Source organism: Eschrichtius robustus, chromosome 5, assembly GCF_028021215.1.
Source record: "Eschrichtius robustus isolate mEscRob2 chromosome 5, mEscRob2.pri, whole genome shotgun sequence".
Classification (NCBI taxonomy): domain Eukaryota; kingdom Metazoa; phylum Chordata; class Mammalia; order Artiodactyla; family Eschrichtiidae; genus Eschrichtius; species Eschrichtius robustus.
In genome coordinates, this window is record NC_090828.1 from 70,135,745 (window position 1) to 70,155,115 (window position 19,371).

Here is a 19,371-nt window from a genome sequence, read left to right on the forward strand (position 1 = left end):
CTCAGTTGTGGCATGCGAACTCTTAGTTGCAGCATGCATGTGGGATCTAGTTCCCTGACCAGGGATCGAACCAGCATCCCTTGCATTGGAAGGCAGATTCTTAACCACTGCGCCACCAGGGAAGTCCCAATCTTAGCTTTTCTTAGCTTAGGTCTCAAATATCTTTGATGTTGGGTATTCTGATGAATCCCTTAATTTAAACAAGTCCCTGGAGGAAGACCTTCTAACCCCAGGTACTATATAACTACTGCTCTGATTATTAGACCTCAATTCTAATAAAACTCTAACCAAGTTAACATTTTGGACACAGTCCCTGCAGAGTAAGACTGTGGTCTTTTGAGTCATGTGTAACAATGTCCTCTGAAGATGTGAGGATTATGCATATTTTAGCTGTAATTATTTTACCATCACCCCCTTAAGATGTCTTTCAAAAGAAAATCAATGAGATGTTAATTAAAATTTTTATTTATTTATTTTTAAAAACATATTTATTCCTTTGGAATCCGCTTCAGGAATTATCACAAAGAAGCAATATAACATAGTAACATTGGTTCCTGTTGGAATCTTGGGCAAGTTACCTAATTTTTCAGGGCTCCATTTCGTAATCCTTAAAATGAGTTTTGGTATGAGTTAAATGAAATGTATTAAAGCACTTTGTATAAAACAGTTGACAGGAAATTTTTACCAAATCTGAGGAATCAAATGGGCAGGCATGGCCTTCTTTGGAGCAAATTTTTATTTTAGAGTATCACTCAACCTTAAATAATCTATTTTAGCTTTTGGTTAATGAATGCATGTCTCTTTCTTTATTTCCCTACCCCCAATTAAAAATACAACATCCTTATTTATGCTTTCAGCATCATCTTAACCTTCACACTGTAGGAATATATAGCTGAACGTATTTTCTGGGAAAACATCTAAATCAAAATCATTTTTGGCAGACACACAGTGGCTATTACTAAATAGTTCTAGAAAGCTCTCTTAGCAAGCTAAGGAATTATGTTATAGTTAACTTATCCAGTGGGCTTACTAAAATGCAATCATATTCTAAATTAAGCCTTATAAGGTCCATCTCTGGAAAAAGCTCACTTGAGCCACTACTATCCTAATTCTTGCTCTTAATTGTTTACAGGCCAAAGTCATACTTTCTATTTTTGCAGCAATGAATAGATCCAGAGTTGCTTTCTGAGAAAAGTCCCAGTCTTGGCAAAAATAGGACTTGAATTAAGAATCACAAACATGAGCCATGTTTACTTTCTGTCTCTCCTCTGAGTCCGTGCAGCAGTCAACAAACCCAGAAAAGTAAGTTATTTTCTACTAAGCACAAACCTAGCTTCAGGCTCATTCTCAGCAAGAGCTCCAGAGAGGGAAAAGAATCAGATATGTAAGGACTTACTTGCCAAGCTTGTAGAAGAATGTAAGCTTCCTGAAGATGCAGACTGTGGCTTATTTATATTTGTTTTCCCAACAAAAATGTTGACTAGATATTAACTAACTGTATAAAATAAGAATAGTAGTCAGTTTCCTCAATGTTTAAAAAATGTTAGTATAAGCATTTTCATTTTGACTCTAAAAGGAGAAAAAGTCATCGAAGATGTTATAATATTAAAAGAATCTAAATTTTTTTGTGGGAGTACTTGTTTGGATGAAAATTAGAGCACTTACACATTATCTCAAAGGGATGGACATTTGCAGTTCTGTTATAAGCAATGTATCCCTAACTCATGGAATCAGATGGAAAAAACCTTGACATCTTTATTTCTGCAGTCAGTCTCATTTTTCTTGAAACCATTCAAACCGGTCAGAATTTTCCAGAAGCTGCAGTTTGAATCACCCAACCATCCAAGGAAAAAACAAACAAAACTAAAGAAATGTGTTTTAGACTAGAATTTTCCTTCTCACTAACAGTTTCAATTTAAATTTCTCCCTCTTAAAGCACCCTGATTTCTCCTTAGATCCAGTCAAAATGATTTTCTTGCAGACACCTACACTTGACTGCAGTCCTAAGTGGTACTCAAACCAGTCGCACGTCAGTGCATTTTTAATTGCTAAAGCCAAGAGCAACCATTTTAATCACGCCCTAATCATGTATTATAGTCAGTTTCTCTTCAAGATGTAAAGTCGTGGGAATAACTCACTAAAAAGTACTTGTGGACTTTGGGGCTTTGGCAGGCTGGGACAGAACTTCTGAGAACACGTTGCATGAATTTTCCAAAGAAGGCAATCAATCCAAGAGGACCCACATGGGAGCAGCTGACTTGGGACCTGGCTGGTGGCTTTTATCTTGGATTTGAGGATCTCACAATCACACGGAGATGCCTACAAGCATATAGCATAATTTGGATGTTTATCTTAATGATTGCTTCAGTTTGTAAAGAGCTGGCCCCATCAACTGGAAAGGACGGAGGGGCTCCTCTCCAACTCAGGGTGGTCACATCTCTCTGCCAGTAAGTGCTTAATGACTCATTTTCCTCAACAGAATTTTCATAAGGCTGGAATTCAGGGAGGGATGTCTGGAGAATGTCTAAGAGGAAGTTCATAAGCCACCGTCCTGCTCTGTGCTGGAGAAAGCCTCCCATGGTAATCAGACCAGTTGAATAAAGCAAACAGCAAAAGATTTCAGGAACATTTCCTCATTACTTTTCATGAAAAATCCATGAAAGCTCACCATGAAGTTTGTTTTAGTCAGGTTGAGACCATTACAAATGTCCAAAGAAGAAAACCATTAGTGGAAGAACTAAAAGACAGTAGGTTAACAACTGTATTTATGTGGAACAACAGAATCTATCCAAATGAATTGCATTGAACCAGCCAATATACTCCAAGAAACTGGTGTGTGTGTGTGTGTGTGTGTGTGTGTGTGTGTGTGTGTTTTAATTCAGACTACCATTTTACTGATGTCAAGTTGACCGATTGCTTTGGATTTATGTAAATTTAGCCAAAATGAAACTGTACATACAACTTACTTCTCTTTTCAAATGCTTTTTTATTTATTTTAAAGGCTTTATAATTACTAACTGTTCTCCTCTCTCAGAAGCTATTCTGAGAGGGAAGCAAAAATATCACTTTTGCAAAGCCATTTTCATTCTTTCAAAGGTCTGCTGGTAAATTATTCTTACTGATCTTTCCATCTTTCTGGCCTGTGCATACACACCTAACCCATCCTAAATTTCACCAGATGGCATTTTATTTCTTTAAAGTAAAGCAGTCGTGGGTTTAGACAGTTGAATTTTTAAACTTCTGTATTTACTGAAAGTGCATATGGTGCTATATGGACAAAGAAATTGTGCTGAAAGAAAAACATTTCTGTCTGCAGTACCTCATAATCTCCCAGAGGAAGAAAAGAAATTGCAATAATGTGGTGTCTTTCTCACAAAATCTTATGTGACTTTAATTTTCTTCCTCTGCTAAAAATGAGATATATGTGTACTGTGCACACCTGGAATTTATATTATTCTAAATTCTTCTTTTGGTTGCAAATAGAAAGGTTATCCAAAACCCAATGACTTGCCAATGTGATCTGTAAGTGATTTCTAGAAGAAAATGAAACAAAAACCTAAACTTGTAAAAAATAATTTAAAAAAAACACTTCCGTGTGGCAACGTAAGCAGATGTTGGTGTAGAATTTACAAGGATGAGAACGCTATAAAACCTCCCTTGAGCCACTCACAGTTCATTTCAAGGCCAAGAACGCCCCCAAAATCTGTTTCTGATTTTACAGAAATCTTTTGAAATTTGGCACGGTATTCAAAAGTCTGTGGAAAGAAAAAAAAACCCTTGCCCTAGCTTCGGCTTCCAACTACGAAGACAGACTTACTTCTTTCAACGGTTTTCACAGATCCGGTGACCCACGCTCTGAAGTCAGAATTAGCTAACTTTCAAAAACATCTGGAAAAAATGAAGGTTAGTATATGCAGCCTCAGATACTTGCTAAAAGCATGGGGGCTGGCTGAATTGAGCGCGATCAGAGTTTTCTATCGTATAGAAGGTGAGGATTTGTACATAAGTATGTACTTCCTGGAGTGGGCTGGGATTGGGAAATTTGTTCTAAATATACTGTAGAAACATTTCTCCTTGCAGAGCTGGAAGAATTCCAGCAATTATAGCCAGATCAGTGGAAGACAATCAAAAGCTTTATGGGGAGGGAGAAAGGGGATTTAGGTGTAAACAAAAGCTTGCCAATTCTACTATTTAGCAGAAACCATTTATATGCCTAATTTTCTTTATTTTATGTAGACATGGTTAAAAATTGTACTTGGAGTTGCCACTTCTGCTGTGCTTGCCTTATTGGTGATGTGCATTGTCTTACGTCCTTCAAGAGGTAAGAATTTTCTCTAATTTGCTCTGTCTGCCTAGAATAGTTCGGAAAATGCACTAGTGCTTGGTCACAAGTGATCGAACATTTCCTAAGTGCTTATTTTCCAAAGTAAATCTGTTATTTCTAAGAAGACTTAGAAGCTCCCAGATATGTTGTTGAGCAACCAGAAATACTGAGGAATTTAAGGCTTGGGTAGGAAGAGGTTTCCAGTAGTATTTCAGCAATAGAAAAACCTGAGTGCTCTTCTATATCACCCCTACATCTCTGCAAAGTATGTGCTAAATTCCAAGCTTTGACAGGCCTTTAGAGACAATATTTTTAACTAACATTGCTTTCGTTATTGGATTGCCTCATGGAAAGTAAAGATGAGTAAGAATGGAAAAGTTAAAACAGAACCTATGGAAATTTTTATTATGAGTCTTTCCAAAAATTTAGGGAGGCAGTCAAGAATAGAGATCTCGAGAATAGCTGCATAGAAAAAGTGAAATTGTTGTTCTAGATGCAGTAGCCAAGAAAATCAAGTTAGAAGACTAAATATTATTAAGCAAGTGTTATGTTTAGTTATAAATTTATCTTTTTTAGAAAAGCTTAGATTAAGATTGATCTCACTTTGCTAAAACTTGGGAGACTGATTTTGGGGGCTAGTTTGGATTTAAATTAAGACTCTTGTCTATAAATATTTCAGTGATATTAGAGAAATAGATTTTTATGAAACTCTGAAAAGAAGCTCAAGTTCTAAAACAGGAAAAACGTACAATAATAACAGGTCTTCTGCCTTGGGGTCTAGGGAAAGGAAAAAAGTTTGTACCAGCAAATATTAAAATCTTATGATAGCTAAAGTGGAAAATATCTTTGGTTAAAAGCTAACTGACAGTAAAGGAAGATCAATGACCAGCCTTTAGCTAAAGAAAGTATGAGTCCTGAATGATTTGTTGCTTTAAAAAATGAAATATAGACAAATATTTTGAAAAATTCAAAATGCTCATGGGATTTTCACAGAATTACAAAAAGAAGAGGTTAACCAATAAAATGAAGGCAATGTTTTTGTATCTTCAGTGTTGATTTTCAGTCCTCATTCCTCTCTGCTAGCACAAGATTATTCTGAGGCTGTTGAGACAGACTGAGTTCACATTCTTTATATTTTTTTCAGGTTAAAATTATTTTCAGGCTGTTGTCTTTCCTCGTTTGGGGGCCATATTTTCCTCACACCAGCAATTGTCAGGTAGTAAATTAGTTCCTATTGACACTTTGGATGTTAATACATTCAAAATTAGTTCCTGAATTTTAAAGAAAACCCCCCAATACTTGAAATGGACACTTTGCTGCATCAGAAACAAATGTTCTGAGAACAAAAGTGTGTGGATTTTATGGTGAGCCTGCACCTTGTCTACAGGCAAGGATGGGTTGCATTTGCACTTTGGAGTTAGAGTCATAATTTCTAATAAGAAATATACTACAGTTATAGTATATAAGTATACACACTCGTAGATATTTGTCTAATTATATATAATCCCAATGCTTACCCTCTCCCCAAGTTTAACATAGATATATGTTATAATCTACATATATTATAAAAGTCCTATGTTCTTTATAAGCTGGTTTTCTGTTTCAACCAACGGGAGATTCTCAGAGCAAAGTAATTTTCAGATAGAGTGAAATAATCAGTTTAAGCTTCAGATGAAATTTTATTATTTATTTATTATAAGTTTTTTTGAAGTAATTTAATATTTATTTATTTATTTATTTAAGGCTGCATTGGGTTTTTTTCGCTGCGCGTGGGCTTTCTCTGGTTGCAGCGAGCGGGGGTTACTCTTCCTTGTGGTGCGAGGGCTTCTCATTGCGGTGGCTTCTCTTGTTGCGGCGCACGGGCTCTAGGCACGCGGGCTTCAGTATTTGTGGCTTGCGGGCTCTAGAGTGCAGGCTCAGTAGTTGTGGCACACGGGCTTAGTTGCTCCACGGCATGTGGGATCTTCCCGGACCAGGGATCGAACCCGTGTCCCCTGCATTGGCAGGCAGATTCTTAACCACTGCACTGCCAGGGAAGTCCCAGATGAAATTTTAGTACTCTTTCAGCAACAGAAAATCAAAAAAAAGCTGAGAACTATTTTTTTCCATAATACCATTCTTTTTCTATTCTAAATTTGCTGAAGAACTTACCAGAATGTCACTTAAGTAAATTGTACAGGGGACTATTCATTTATCTACTTTCCTGAGCAGGACCAGGGTTGAAACTCTTCTTGCCTCGTGTCAGTGGTCCAGGCAGCCCTGATGTGAAGTGTGCCCTGATGACTTCCCTCTTTTCTCCTCACACCCTGCTCCTCAGCCATCCCCAGTGTGGAACTTCAGGTCCAGTTCTCAGTCTCACATCTGCCCAGTGGCTGGTGAGGGAGGATCTGAGGTGGCAAGGCAGGAGAAGGGAAGGAGAAAGGGGAAGGAAGAATGGAAAATTCAGAGCCAAATAAGCTTCTCTTTAGCCTTCTTTTCACACTTCATCAGAAATCCGATTACCTCACATTTGCCTTAAGTGCCCTCGTATTCCTAACCCAGGATTTATGTGCTAGCATAAGAACAGTCTTCCTTTGAGAAACTTAAAGACCCTCTTATGAAACACTCATTCATTTATTGATATATTAACAAATGAAGTCCCACTAGTTAGTCCCACTCAACTGAGTTCCACCTGCCCATCATTGTGCTAGTTGGGGAAACAAAGGTACTGCAATTTAGACTGTCCTCTGAAAGCATGGTAAGAACCCAGTATGGATGCTCAGTCATCACCGCCAATATGAGATCAGGAGTTCACTTAGACCACTGGCTCACTTAAACCACTGAGTCTAAGTGAAAGAAGAGAGAGGGGCTTTTCCAAGGAGGGAGCAGGTCCCAGGAACACCAATCTCTGGATGAAAAGAGCTTTGGAGGAATTAGGCAGGATTTTAGGAACAAATAGGGCAATGGAATGGTGAAATGAGAACGATTCGTTTAGCTCACTCACATAATAATAAAAATAACAGACAACTTTGTTTGGAACTGCCAAGTTTTCCCATTTTTATTTTCACCAAATGGGAAACACATATGAGTTTCCACCCCTTAGACCCAGGCCATCCTCCTTGGCCTCAGCCTACTCCTTCAACCGATTCCCTTTCTCTTCTCCTAGCTCTATTTTTTCCTCTTGAGATTCTTCTTCCCAAGCATCACTCCTCTTCCTGTGTAGAGATGCAACCAAACCAAGAGTGGAAACTAAGCTCCTCACCTTTTCCTCATTTTTGCCAACCCCAAGGATAAACACAGGACTTTTTGTTTCAAGAGATATACAGAGGTGACAAAACAAAAACCAAACAAACAAAAAACTAGAATTGGAAAGTAACAGAAGCTACAGAATTTTGCAAGTAAATTCTGTATGGCCTTGCTTCATGATTTATAGTTTCTGAATTCCTGGACCTTTGTGAAAGGAATTGTGGGAGCTATCTGCACTTTTCTTGATTTCTACTGAGTATAGAGTTCCCTACATGGTGATAAGCAAGCACTCAATAAAGCAAGCACTCAATAAACACTAACAATTTTTTTCTAAGATTTCTAACATTTTGTAGCAGCTTAATAAATGGTAGCTACCATTTTATTGTGCTCTCCATCCTAGCACACAAAGATGGCAACTAGGCCTTCTGTGTGATGTATTTTGATTTCAACAATGCTCTTCTTAAGTCTGAGAGTAGGGAGTACTTATCCCTGGGCAGCATCCCTGTTCCTATCCCCCACCTCCTTGGATCAAAAACAAATATTTTTTCAGAAATTTTGTGTGCAAGGCCCTCATAAAGGATACTGGCAGCTCTGAGGCAAAAGCAAGACTGAAGAAAGGAAGAGATATGATAAAGGAAGCTGAGGTGGGTGAGGGTGCAGAATAAGACTGAGTGAGAGAGAAAGAAGAGGGAGATTATGTAGTGTGGAGAAATCCAAGTTCTCCTGGGCAGAGCCTCTAGTACCTGCTGTGAAAGGAGAACCATCGTTAGCCTAGCCTCAGATCTCCCTGAAGTCCTCCTGTCTACCTTTGCACACTTTTTCTTTTATTGTTTTTTTTCGTTGTTGTTGTTGGTGGTGGTTTTGGCCTGCAGTGTTTTATACAAATTTGTATTAGTTGTCAACTTTTTAAAATCAGAAGATTTCACATAAAAATGTACACTTTTGGCTTCTTTTTAAATATTAGATCTGGCAACATTGGGCCCAAGGTAATAGTCGGCTGAGAAGCAGTTGTCTTTAGATTGACAATGAATTCTCCAGTTTGCTACATACCCCGCTAGAAAATAGAAAACAGACAATACTTTCTATTTTATTTACACAAGGTACCATATTCACTTACAACATCTGCTTGACTCCTATAAACACTTGGATTTTTAACCTTTGGACTGAAGAAGCTATAGTATTCTTCCTGAGATTAAAAATAGCTATCTACTAAATATGAGAAAACAGAGATTAGCATCCCTAGTTATCCATATCCACAATGCCCAGTCCACTGTAATCCTGGATACTTTGGTTATTTGTTCAACGAATTATTTATTGAGCACCTTCTAAATACCAGGCACAGGTATAAGGTATGAATGACAAGGTCTCTGGCCTTAGGAAAGGACAGTCTGATAATAAACAAGTAAGTAAGTGAATTAATAGAGTATTTCACATTCGTAAAAGTGCTACAGAAAACAACTGGAGTGGAGGCTGTGTTAGACATCTAGGGCTGCCATGACAAAATATCACAGACTGGGTGGCTTAAACAACAGAAATTTATATTCTCACAGTTCTGGAGGCTGGAAGTCCAAGATCAAGGTATAGTCAGGTTTAGTTTTTCTGGAGGCTTCTCTCCTTGGCTTGTAGATGGCTGCCTTCTTGTTTTGTCCTCATATGGCTTTTCCTCTGTGCATGTGCACTCCTGGTGTCTCTTCCTCTTCCAATAAGGGCACCACCAGTTCTATCAGATTAGGGCTCCACCATTATGGTCTTATGTAATCTTAATTACCTTGTTAAAGGACCTATCTACAAATACAGTTCCATTGAGGGTTAGAGCTTCAATTTATGTATTTTGGGGGGACACAATTCAGTTCATAACAGAAGTGGTCAAGGAAGGCTTCTCTGAGATGATATTTGAGCCAAGACCTTAAGGACGGAAGGACACAAGCTGGGGGCTAGACCCTCAATGCAGAGCGAAAAGAAGATACAAAGGCTCTGAAGCAGGAAAGTATATTTGGGAAGTTCAGGGAATCAGAAGGAGATTGATAGCTGTGAGGCCAAAATTATGTAAACAAATGAACACAGGAAAATACATATGTACATATGTACTTATGACTGTACACACATATATAAAATTTATAGTGATTGCTTACTTAGGTAAGTAATTCCTTATATAATTTATTTCAGAAGATATCTGAAGTCACAGATGATTTAGACAGAATATAAATCAATATTTTATAAGAATAAATATCATTTAGAATGTCTACATTTTAGGCAGAAACCATTGTTATTATTATTATCATTATTGTTACTATTACTACTATTATAACCTCAACAATCACTTTTTATAAAATAAGATATTTGTGAGACCAAATTATCATCAAAGGAGATGTGAATATGTTTTTAAGGCTTAAAATTTTCCCAGTATCAACATTCAGAACTGTGAAACAGATTCCCTCAAATATCTTAAGAGTTTTAAGCTTATTTATTCACTGTTCTTTTGGAGGAAATATGGGGAAGTCTAAAGTGCTGAGGAAAAGTTTCAGAAAGTTCATGGACATAACAGAGCTTTTGAGTTGAGTGTAAACACATCAACCTTGCAGATTATATTTCTCTACTTTGCACTTGGATTTTAAAATCACAGATGATGAATCTTGGGAAATTCTTTGAGTTTTGTCAAATTCTAAATAATTTAGAAAATAATCCAAGTCTTTGGATGACTCCCATTATGCAGAGGAGTTTACCTGTCTCTGATTTCCAAAGCGAATTGTTACAACTTACACAAGAATATCTAGTCATATATAGACCTTGAGAAAAACATGTTCTAAAGCTCAAATAGGGGAGGTAGAATCAAGGCTAAAGGTTCTTAAGAACCAGAGACAGTCAAACTGAGCCTTAAAATCTAGCAACATGTTAGGCATAAATTAAAATAATATTTCCATGGGATAATCAATACTAATCAGTCTTTTACTTACTTATTGGTTATTATATAGAGAGCGAAGAATTTATTTTTCATTTCAGTATCCTTGTGAATTAACAAAAATTATGTAGTAAAAACAGAATAATTTATAATCTTTATTAACCTTTATTCCTGCTAATAATAAATAAATAGGGTTGCTTAGCATCTAAATTAAAATTTTTTTTGAAACTGATTATGGTTTTTATACTTGGTAGAAAAACTGATATGATAGGACTCAAAGGAACAGGATAGAAAGACTGTCAAAAAATCAGATAACTTAGAAGAAAAGAACAAATTTCTAGAAAGATACGAACTACCACAATTCACTCAAGAATAAATAGAAAACCTGAATAGAACTATAACAACTGAAGAAATTGATTTAGTGATTTTTAACTTCCTGCAAAGAAAACCCCAAGCACAGCTGACTTCACTGGTAAACTCTACCAAACTTTTTAAGAATTATTACCAATCCTTCACAAACTCTTCCAAAAACTAAAGGAGAACACTTCTCAACTCATGCTGTAAGGCCAGTATTGCTGTGATACCAAAAATATTCAAAAACATTACAAGAAAAGAAGTTACAGACCAATAGTAGTTACAGACCAATATTTATTATGAATATAAATGGAAAAACCCTCAACATAATACTAACAAGCCAAATCCAGCAATGTATAAAAAGGACTATTCACCAAGACCAAGTGAGGTTTATCCCAAGAATGCAAGGTTTAATATCCAAAAATCAATTACTATAATAAGCTATATTAATAGAAAAAAGGACAAACACTACATGGTCATTTCAATAGACACAGAAAAAGTATTTAACAAAACAGAGCACCCTCTCATTGTAAAAACACTCAGCAGACTAGAAATAGGAGGAATTTCCTCTATCTGATAAAGGGCATCCACAAAAACCTCACAGCTAACATCACACTGGTGAAAGATTCAGTGCTCTTCCCCTAAGATCAAGAACAAGACAGCATGCCTGCTCTTACTTCTGTTTAATATTTTATTGGTGGTTGTAACCAGGGCAATTAGATAAGGAAAAGAAATAAAAAGTATCCAGACTGGAAAGGAAAAAGTAAAATTATCTCTATTTGCAGATGACATTGTTTATAGAAAATCCTAAGGAACTCACTAAAAAATATTGGGACTAATAAACAAGTTGAGAAAATTTGCAAAACACAAGATCAATATATAAAAAATCAATTGGATTTCTATACATTACCAATAAACAATACAAAAAAGATATAAATAAATGGAAAGAGATCCTATATTTATAGATCAGAAAACAGTATGTTTAAGATGGCAATACTCCCCAAATTTATCTGCAGATTAAATGCAATCCCTATCCAAATCCCAGATGACTTTTTTTTTTTGCAGAAATCGACAAGCTGATTCCAAAATTTGTATGGAAATGCAAGGGATCCATAATAGCTATATTGAAAATGAAGAACAAAGTTGGAGAAATCACACTTCCTTATTTCAAAACTTACTACAAAGCTTACATAATCAAAACCGTGTGATACTGGCATAAGGATAGACATATAGGGACTTCCCTGGTGGCGCAGTGGTTAAGAATCCACCTGCCAGTGCAGGGAACACAGGTTTGAGCCCTGGTCTGGGAAGATCCCACATGCCATGGAGCAGCTAAGCCTGTGCACCACAACTACTGAGCCTGCGCTCCAGAGCCTGCGAGCCACAACTACTGAGCTCGCGTATCACAACTACTGAAACCCATGCGCCTAGAGCCCGTGCTCTGCAACAAGAGAAGCCCCCACTCGCCGCAACTAGAGAAAGCCTGAGCGTAGCAACAAAAACCCAACACAGCCAAAAATTAATTAATTAATTAATTAATTAATTTTTAAAAAAGGATAGACATATAGATCAATCAAATATAACTGAGAGCCCAGAAATAAGTCTAAAAGCCTTACATTTATGGTTAACTGATTTTCAATAAGGATGCCATAGCCATTTAATGGAGAAAGTCTTTTCAACAAATGGACAACTGGATATCAACATGCAAAAAATGATGTTGGACCCACTTCCTCACACCATACGTAAAAGTTAACTCAAAATGTATCAAAGACCTAAATGTAAGAGCTAAAACTATAAAACACTTAAAAACAAAACCTAGGAATAAATCTTCTTGTCCTTGGATTAGGCAGTGGTTTCTTAGATACGACCCAATGCACAAGCAACAAAGGAAAAAATACATAAATTGGACTTCTTTGAAATTTAACACTTCGGTTGCAAAGGCTATCATCAAGGAAGTGAAAAGACTACCCACAAAATGGGGGGAAAATGTTTGCACATACATACATCTGATATGTGACTTGCATCCAGAATACTTTTTTAAAAAGCTCTTACAAATCAATAATAAAAGGCAAATAAGCAAATTCAAAAAATAGACAAAGGATAGACATTTCCCCCAAAGAAGATATAAAAGTGACCAATAAGCTCATGAAAAGAGACTCAACATCATTAGTCATCAGGAAAATGTATTTCAAAACCACAATGAAATACTAGGAATGAAATTACAGGTGTAGCAAATAGGTATCCATTACAGCCTACCTAGTGAGAAATGGCTTGGCCTTGGAGGTTCAGTAGAAGTGCAGAGAGTTGAGAGAGATTTTGGAGATAGAATTGTCAAACCTGGGTGCTGGACAAAGACAGTAAAAGAAGAGGGAGGTCAAGGAAAACTCCCAGGTATTTGAATTGAGGAACTACATGGACGATAGTCGCATTGACTTGGAGAAACCTGGAGGGACAGCATGGAATTCCTTTTTTCTTAGCTTTAGACATGCTGATTTTTTAAAATTAATTTTTATCGGAGTATAGTTGCTTTACAGTGTTGTGTTAGTTTTGCTGTACAGCAACGTGAATCAGTTATACATATACATCTATCCACTCTTTTTTAGATTTCCTTCCATTTAGGTCACCAGAGAGCACTGAGTAGAATTCCCTGTGCTATACAGTAGGTTCTCATTAGTTACCTATTAGACATACTGATTTTGAAGTGCCTGTGAGATATGCAGGTGGAGGTGTTAAAGAGGAAGTTTAATATATCGTCTGGATCTCAGAGAAGAAATCCAGTGAGGGGTGAGGGGTGGCAGTGGGGGTGGGTGTGAGCCAGCTAAGAATATGTGATAGAAACCCTGGGAGAATTAAATGGTAGAGGAAGGTGACACTTTCTGAGGTCCCAAGTAAAACTAATATAAGCCACACCACAATTTAAAGCAGAGATTAGAGGAAGATGAGCTGGCAAAGGAGACTGAGTGGGCCTTCAGATATAGATAAGGTTTATTTTCATCTTCAGGGTCACCAAAATATTTGGCATTTACTACCATGTTCTTGTGCATTATGTTGACCATACCCTATGACCTTTACTGCTTCAGAGATCACGAAAAAAATAGCCCTAATTAACATAGCACAACAATAACATAGTACACAAAATGAACTTAAACCTGACAATACCTTTGAATAACATATGTTGATCAGTGTTGTCTGTAGAGAGAACCATGGGAAATTCTTTCAGAACTGAGAGCTACTACATTCTTCAGTGAGACATTGAAAGCTTATAGCGACCTCTTTGCTTTGACAAAACTCAAATTGTCTCATTTTCTCTTAACGTTCATTTTGAGGTATAATTATTCAACCCCCCTTGTGTGTTGCTTGGTTCTTGACCTTATTTTTGTGTTTGTTTTGTCTTGTTTTATTACACGTATGCTTTCACTTTAAATCAAAAGGTAGTGGTAAAGTGCCCAGTCTCTAAAATTAGATGGAGCTGGATTTAAACCCCAGCTCTGTTATGTATTAGGCAAGTTACTTTAACTCTCTAATTTCCATTTCCTAATCTGTAAAATGGTGTTAATAATAGTACTTAGAGAGTTGCTGTGAGTATTTCACGGGACCATGCATGCAGAGTGCTTGGTACTTATTAGAACTTAGTAAATTATAACACTTATTACTGGTCTAAAGCTACCTCAGTTCCATTTTTTTCAAAGTTGTCAGTCTTTGCCCAAATATAATATTAGTTTTAAATAGTTTATTTCCCAACCAAGTATCTCCGACATTTGCCCCTGTGGTGCTCACTCCAAAAACAAACATGAGCAGATGCAATGGCTGGAGACATTGCCTATTTGAGGACAGCATCTTTGCAGAGCCAGCAGAGAGACAGGTGCAGTGTGCCTGGGAGCCCATGTCACTTTCATTGAGGTGGCTTCATAAGCATCAGTTCCAAAACAAGTATGAAAGTGAGAACAAAAAGACCTGCCAGCCGTTTGTGTGCGCACTTAATAAACCATATTTTCTCATTTAATTTATGATGAATATTAGAGCTGACATCAGATGTCTCTGTTCTGATACTTATTTGCAATTTTCTAGGACTAGAAAATTAAATGGCAGAAATAGAAATAGAACCCTAATAAAGAATAAATACAAAGTTTTAAGAAAGAATTAGGAGAATAGTGAATCATTATTTACTTGGGAATCATTTCTGTGAATTGTCATTTCTTGGATTCATAATTGAAATTATTTCCAGCTGTGCTTTAAAACGTTGAAAACGCAAATAATTAAACTATAGTAAATCGGAGTGTTTTGCAGTGTATAAATAACTGTGCTAAAGATGGGCCAAATTGACTATAGGGGCATTATCAAGAATTAAGTGTTACGTGAGTGTCAGTTACGTATGGAAGAGAGAGATGCTCTCAGAATTCTTTTCTACTTCTGCTCAGCTACTTAGAGTTTAAAAATTATAGATGCCAAAACGAAACTTCCAAAATAATCAAAAGATTATAATTCAACATTAAAACATTATTTGGAAAAAGGCATGAAAATCCACGTATTCATTCAGTAATTATTAGTGGAATACTTTTCAGGTGACTAGAACTTGTTTAGTGTGATTGATGCCATAGAGATGCATTTTATACTGATTCACACAGAAACACACACACACATGCATACATACACACACACACATTCAAAACACTAGAAAACAATAACCCCTTCCCCTACCAGTGCTTTCCCTGTTATCTTGTTTAAATCTAATCTGGGGCAGAATCAGTCCCTTTGCCCTTTCTCCACTGCTCAAGGATCAGCGGAGGGAATGTACCTAAAGAAGAGTCCATCTAGACAGTGAGCAAGAGGACTGACTAGGGACATAAACGTTACAGGCGACCATTAACATTCCTTGAAAGCCGTGATTAACATTAGCTGTGGGGAGTCTGTCCATGAAGCGTGAATTGCTATGCAGGCCTGACCCATCCACCTACCAGGGGTTTATAAGCAAGGAGCAATTCCACCGACAGGCACAGGAGAACATTGAACCAAGTACAATAGATTCAGTGAAATCACTAAATTTGAATTCTTTGCAGAAGAATCACCTGTGGGGCTTGGTAAAAACGGAAACTCAGGGCCTTATCCCCAGAGATTCTGAAGCAGTAGATTTGAGATAAGGACTAGGAATCTTGCTTTTCAAACAAGCACTCCAGCTAACTCCAAGGACAAAATTTTGATACATATTTAAATGATGGCATGTCCAGGTAGAATTATACATGAAATTTACAACATGGATAGGAGGATAAAGAGTAAGGGCAGGTGTATCTTTGGGGGAGAATTAGTGAAAACAAACTAAAATAAAATCTGTCCAGCTGATTTATTTTTTCATTCAACAAATATTTATCATGCTTCCACTGTATGCCGAGCACTGTCCTGGCTGGTACAAAGAACCAGAACTTGGATTGGAAATTCTAAGTACATGTCTTATAACCCTTAATATGTGACCTAAAGCATCGTCTTAGAGCAGATACATTACTCTATTGCATTTATGAACATGTGGTCATTTTCAGCAGGAAGAAAAGAATGCCTAATTTAAATTCTCCCCATTTGATATGGTATCACTCTGAGTCCAGCCTGACGCCAGGATAATCACACCTTCTGAGCCCATGTGAGGTTAGGAATAATCACCTACCCCAAATCTGTGCCACAAGCCTATTTCCGCATAAAGACAGCTGGCTCTTCTAGATGTGTTCTGTATATGCCCTTATCACTTCATTGGTGCTGGTGGGGCTTATTATCATTACAGTAATTAGTAGTACAATTACTATATATTTAAATTGCTTTATAGATATTGAGTTATAATATGACATATGTTAAGTTCTCTATATAGATCATTGGTATTTATAGCTACTATGCACCCATTTAAAATAAATGACTAACTGGGAAGTAATATAATCTCATGTAACTTTTGAGGATAATCTAAATTAGAGGTGAAAAAGAGTAAATAACTAACCCTTGAAATCTTTTTGGGAAATCTGATAAGGATCAGCATGATTATTAATGTTAAAAGAGGAAAATGAGTAGGAATTTTTAAAATAATTTGAAACTCTTGTTTTTTATAAATTTTATTTATCCGTATGTGGGATATTAGTACTAACCCTATTTATGATCATAATTGGACTATTTCACTTATGGAGTCCTAGGATGACCAAGATGTTCTAAGTATAACTGATGAATTCCATTGTATTAGAATAAAAGTTAACCTTAATTATATATACTAATAGCTTAATCTGAAACTGCATTACCCATACTGTGATTTTAGTAGATATTAAAAAAAAAAGTCCCAGTGGTCAAATTAGTTGGAGAAACAATGATCAAAAATATTTATTTGGAGACTACTGATAAGCTATGACAAAAACAAAAGCTAACATTTATTGACTGCCAAGCATAGAGCTAAACGTTTCAGTTGAATTAGCTCACTTAATTTAACCTTCTATAAAAATGAAGATTAGTTATAGCTAAGAATTTCTCAATTAAACATAATTGCAAGTAAGGAAAATTATATGCAAGGATACTTAAGTAGGAAAAACTGTTATATAAGTCATTAGCCATAATCAAACCATTATTTATGGTAGACAAAAAAAGATATCACCAAGATTATGTTCATTTATTGAATTAATATTGAAAAAAGTTTAAAGAAAAACAATTACCTAGTTTCTTGGTATTCACAATAAAGGAATTCTGTAAATTACAATTTTTTTCATCTATATGTTCAGGGTTGTGAGGATACAAATTAAATATATCTCAAAAGGAAAATAATTTCCATTGTAAATAGTGTTAGAATTTCCCCTTGACTATATTAGAAACAGATAGCAATTTGCTCTTAAGAGAGTTAAATAAAATTGAATTAAAATACTTAGCAATTATACTAATGCTGTTGCAGTAAAATGGTAGTATTTTTTTCATAGAATGGGAATTATAAAATCAGTGGTATGAATTTTGCACAAGACCATTTAATTAAATAGAAGCACTTTCATTATGAATAATTGTATGGCATGTACAACCTTACTTAGGATGCAAAGAACCTGTACAAAGATGATTATTAGAATAATCTAATGTTATTAAGTATTTAGTGCCTCGTTGCATAGGGGTTCATCAGCCATTTATGTTCTTATAGCTACCAGGATAATTTTTAGTAAATTAAGAAAATAACTCATGGTCCTAATCAAAAGTGTGGAGCATACATACATCAGTGTGAATCAGTTAAAACTGCAGAAGATGCTATTATCCAGTTGGTCAATTTGACCTTATCACATGGCAGTACATTTATGTGACTATAAGGTTAATAGAGCATGTTGTGTCTCAAATTTCAAAACCTAATGTAGTAAAATTGGAAGGTATTATCAGCATTTTCTAGTCCAGTCCTTTATATTATAGATGAGCAAGCTGTGATGCCAGAGATTAACTTATAAAGTCATATAGGAAATTAGTAGTAGAACCATTCTGTAAAGAAGAGGGCACAAATCTCATCCATCCACCCATCAATCCTTCATTTCATGTATTCATTCATTCAACAAGTATTTATTAAATGCCTATTATGTGCTAGACACTAGGGATGTGGTGGTGAGCAAAACTTAGACATGGTCTCTGGCCTTATGGACTGTTTTGAGAATACAGTGGGAGGTGAAGAAATATGAATAAAATAATCGCTCAAATACATACAAGGTTACAAACCAAGACAAATGTTCTTTAAAAAGGGAACCTGGCCTATGGTAATGTATAACAAGGGAACCAGACCTAAACCAGGGGATCAGGAAGGGCTTCCCAGAGAAAGTGGCACTTATATTAAGCACTAAAGGCTGAAGAAAAGTTATAAGGAGAAGGGAGAGGGTGGGAAGAGTTTCAGTAGCCCTGGAGAAAGAAATTAGTATTTGAGAAACAAAAAGCCCAGCATGTTTGGAGTCTACAAAGTAGTGAGAGTGGAGCAAGAAGGGGCTGGAGAGGTAGACCATTCCAGACCAGCTAGGGCCTATAGTCCAGACTAACATTTTTGGTCTTTATCTTAAGAGTCATAGAAAGCTGTGGAAGTGTTTAGCAGGAAGATATAAATTTAAGCTCATCTTTGACAGTTTTATTTTTACATGAACAAATACCAGATTCATATATGCTATTCAAGGTATAGGACACTTTTCTAAGTTTTGGTTCTGTAAGTGATGGCCTGGAGAAGGGGTAAGGTGGGAGGGATGGAGAACAGGAATATGGATTGAAGAAGGATTGGAAGTTGGTTGCCACAGTTTCTGGTATATCTGACTGTTTCAGGGCTCTATAATGAATTTGTTCTGATAATGGAAATCATGTTTGAAACATAAAATTGTTTTGGAGGGTTCAAATACAGGTGAAATTTGCTTGTGGTTTGTGAGCTACTTTAGGTTAGTTTTTATATGGAAAACCTCTACTCTTGGAATTTTCAAGATCATTTGTATAGATGATGTGGTTTTCTTTTCTTCTGGTCCATTTTCTCTTTATAAAAACCCCTAGCCAGGATAAGAAATTATCTACCTTCATTAATGCCTCTCTTGAGATGTCTGAAGGTAAGGATTCTGGATGA

The 19,371-nt window shown here is 36.3% G+C and overlaps 1 protein-coding gene across 3 annotated transcripts in view; it reads left to right on the forward strand.

Annotated features, from left to right (window-relative positions):
* Positions 1–2,371: 2,371 nt before the first annotated feature.
* Positions 2,372–19,371, forward strand: part of FAP (fibroblast activation protein alpha) — a 72,524-nt gene continuing 55,524 nt past the window's right edge. The window contains exons 1-3 of one of the 3 annotated variants that reach the window (XM_068544997.1): positions 2,372–2,447; positions 3,722–3,903; positions 4,237–4,321. In XM_068544997.1, the coding sequence (XP_068401098.1) occupies positions 3,898–3,903; positions 4,237–4,321 (91 nt within the window). In that variant the 5' untranslated portion in view covers positions 2,372–2,447; positions 3,722–3,897. Of the gene's footprint in view, positions 2,448–3,637; positions 3,989–4,236; positions 4,322–19,371 lie in introns of those variants that run through there. The other 2 variants (XM_068544999.1, XM_068544998.1) reach the window with 2 other exon arrangements.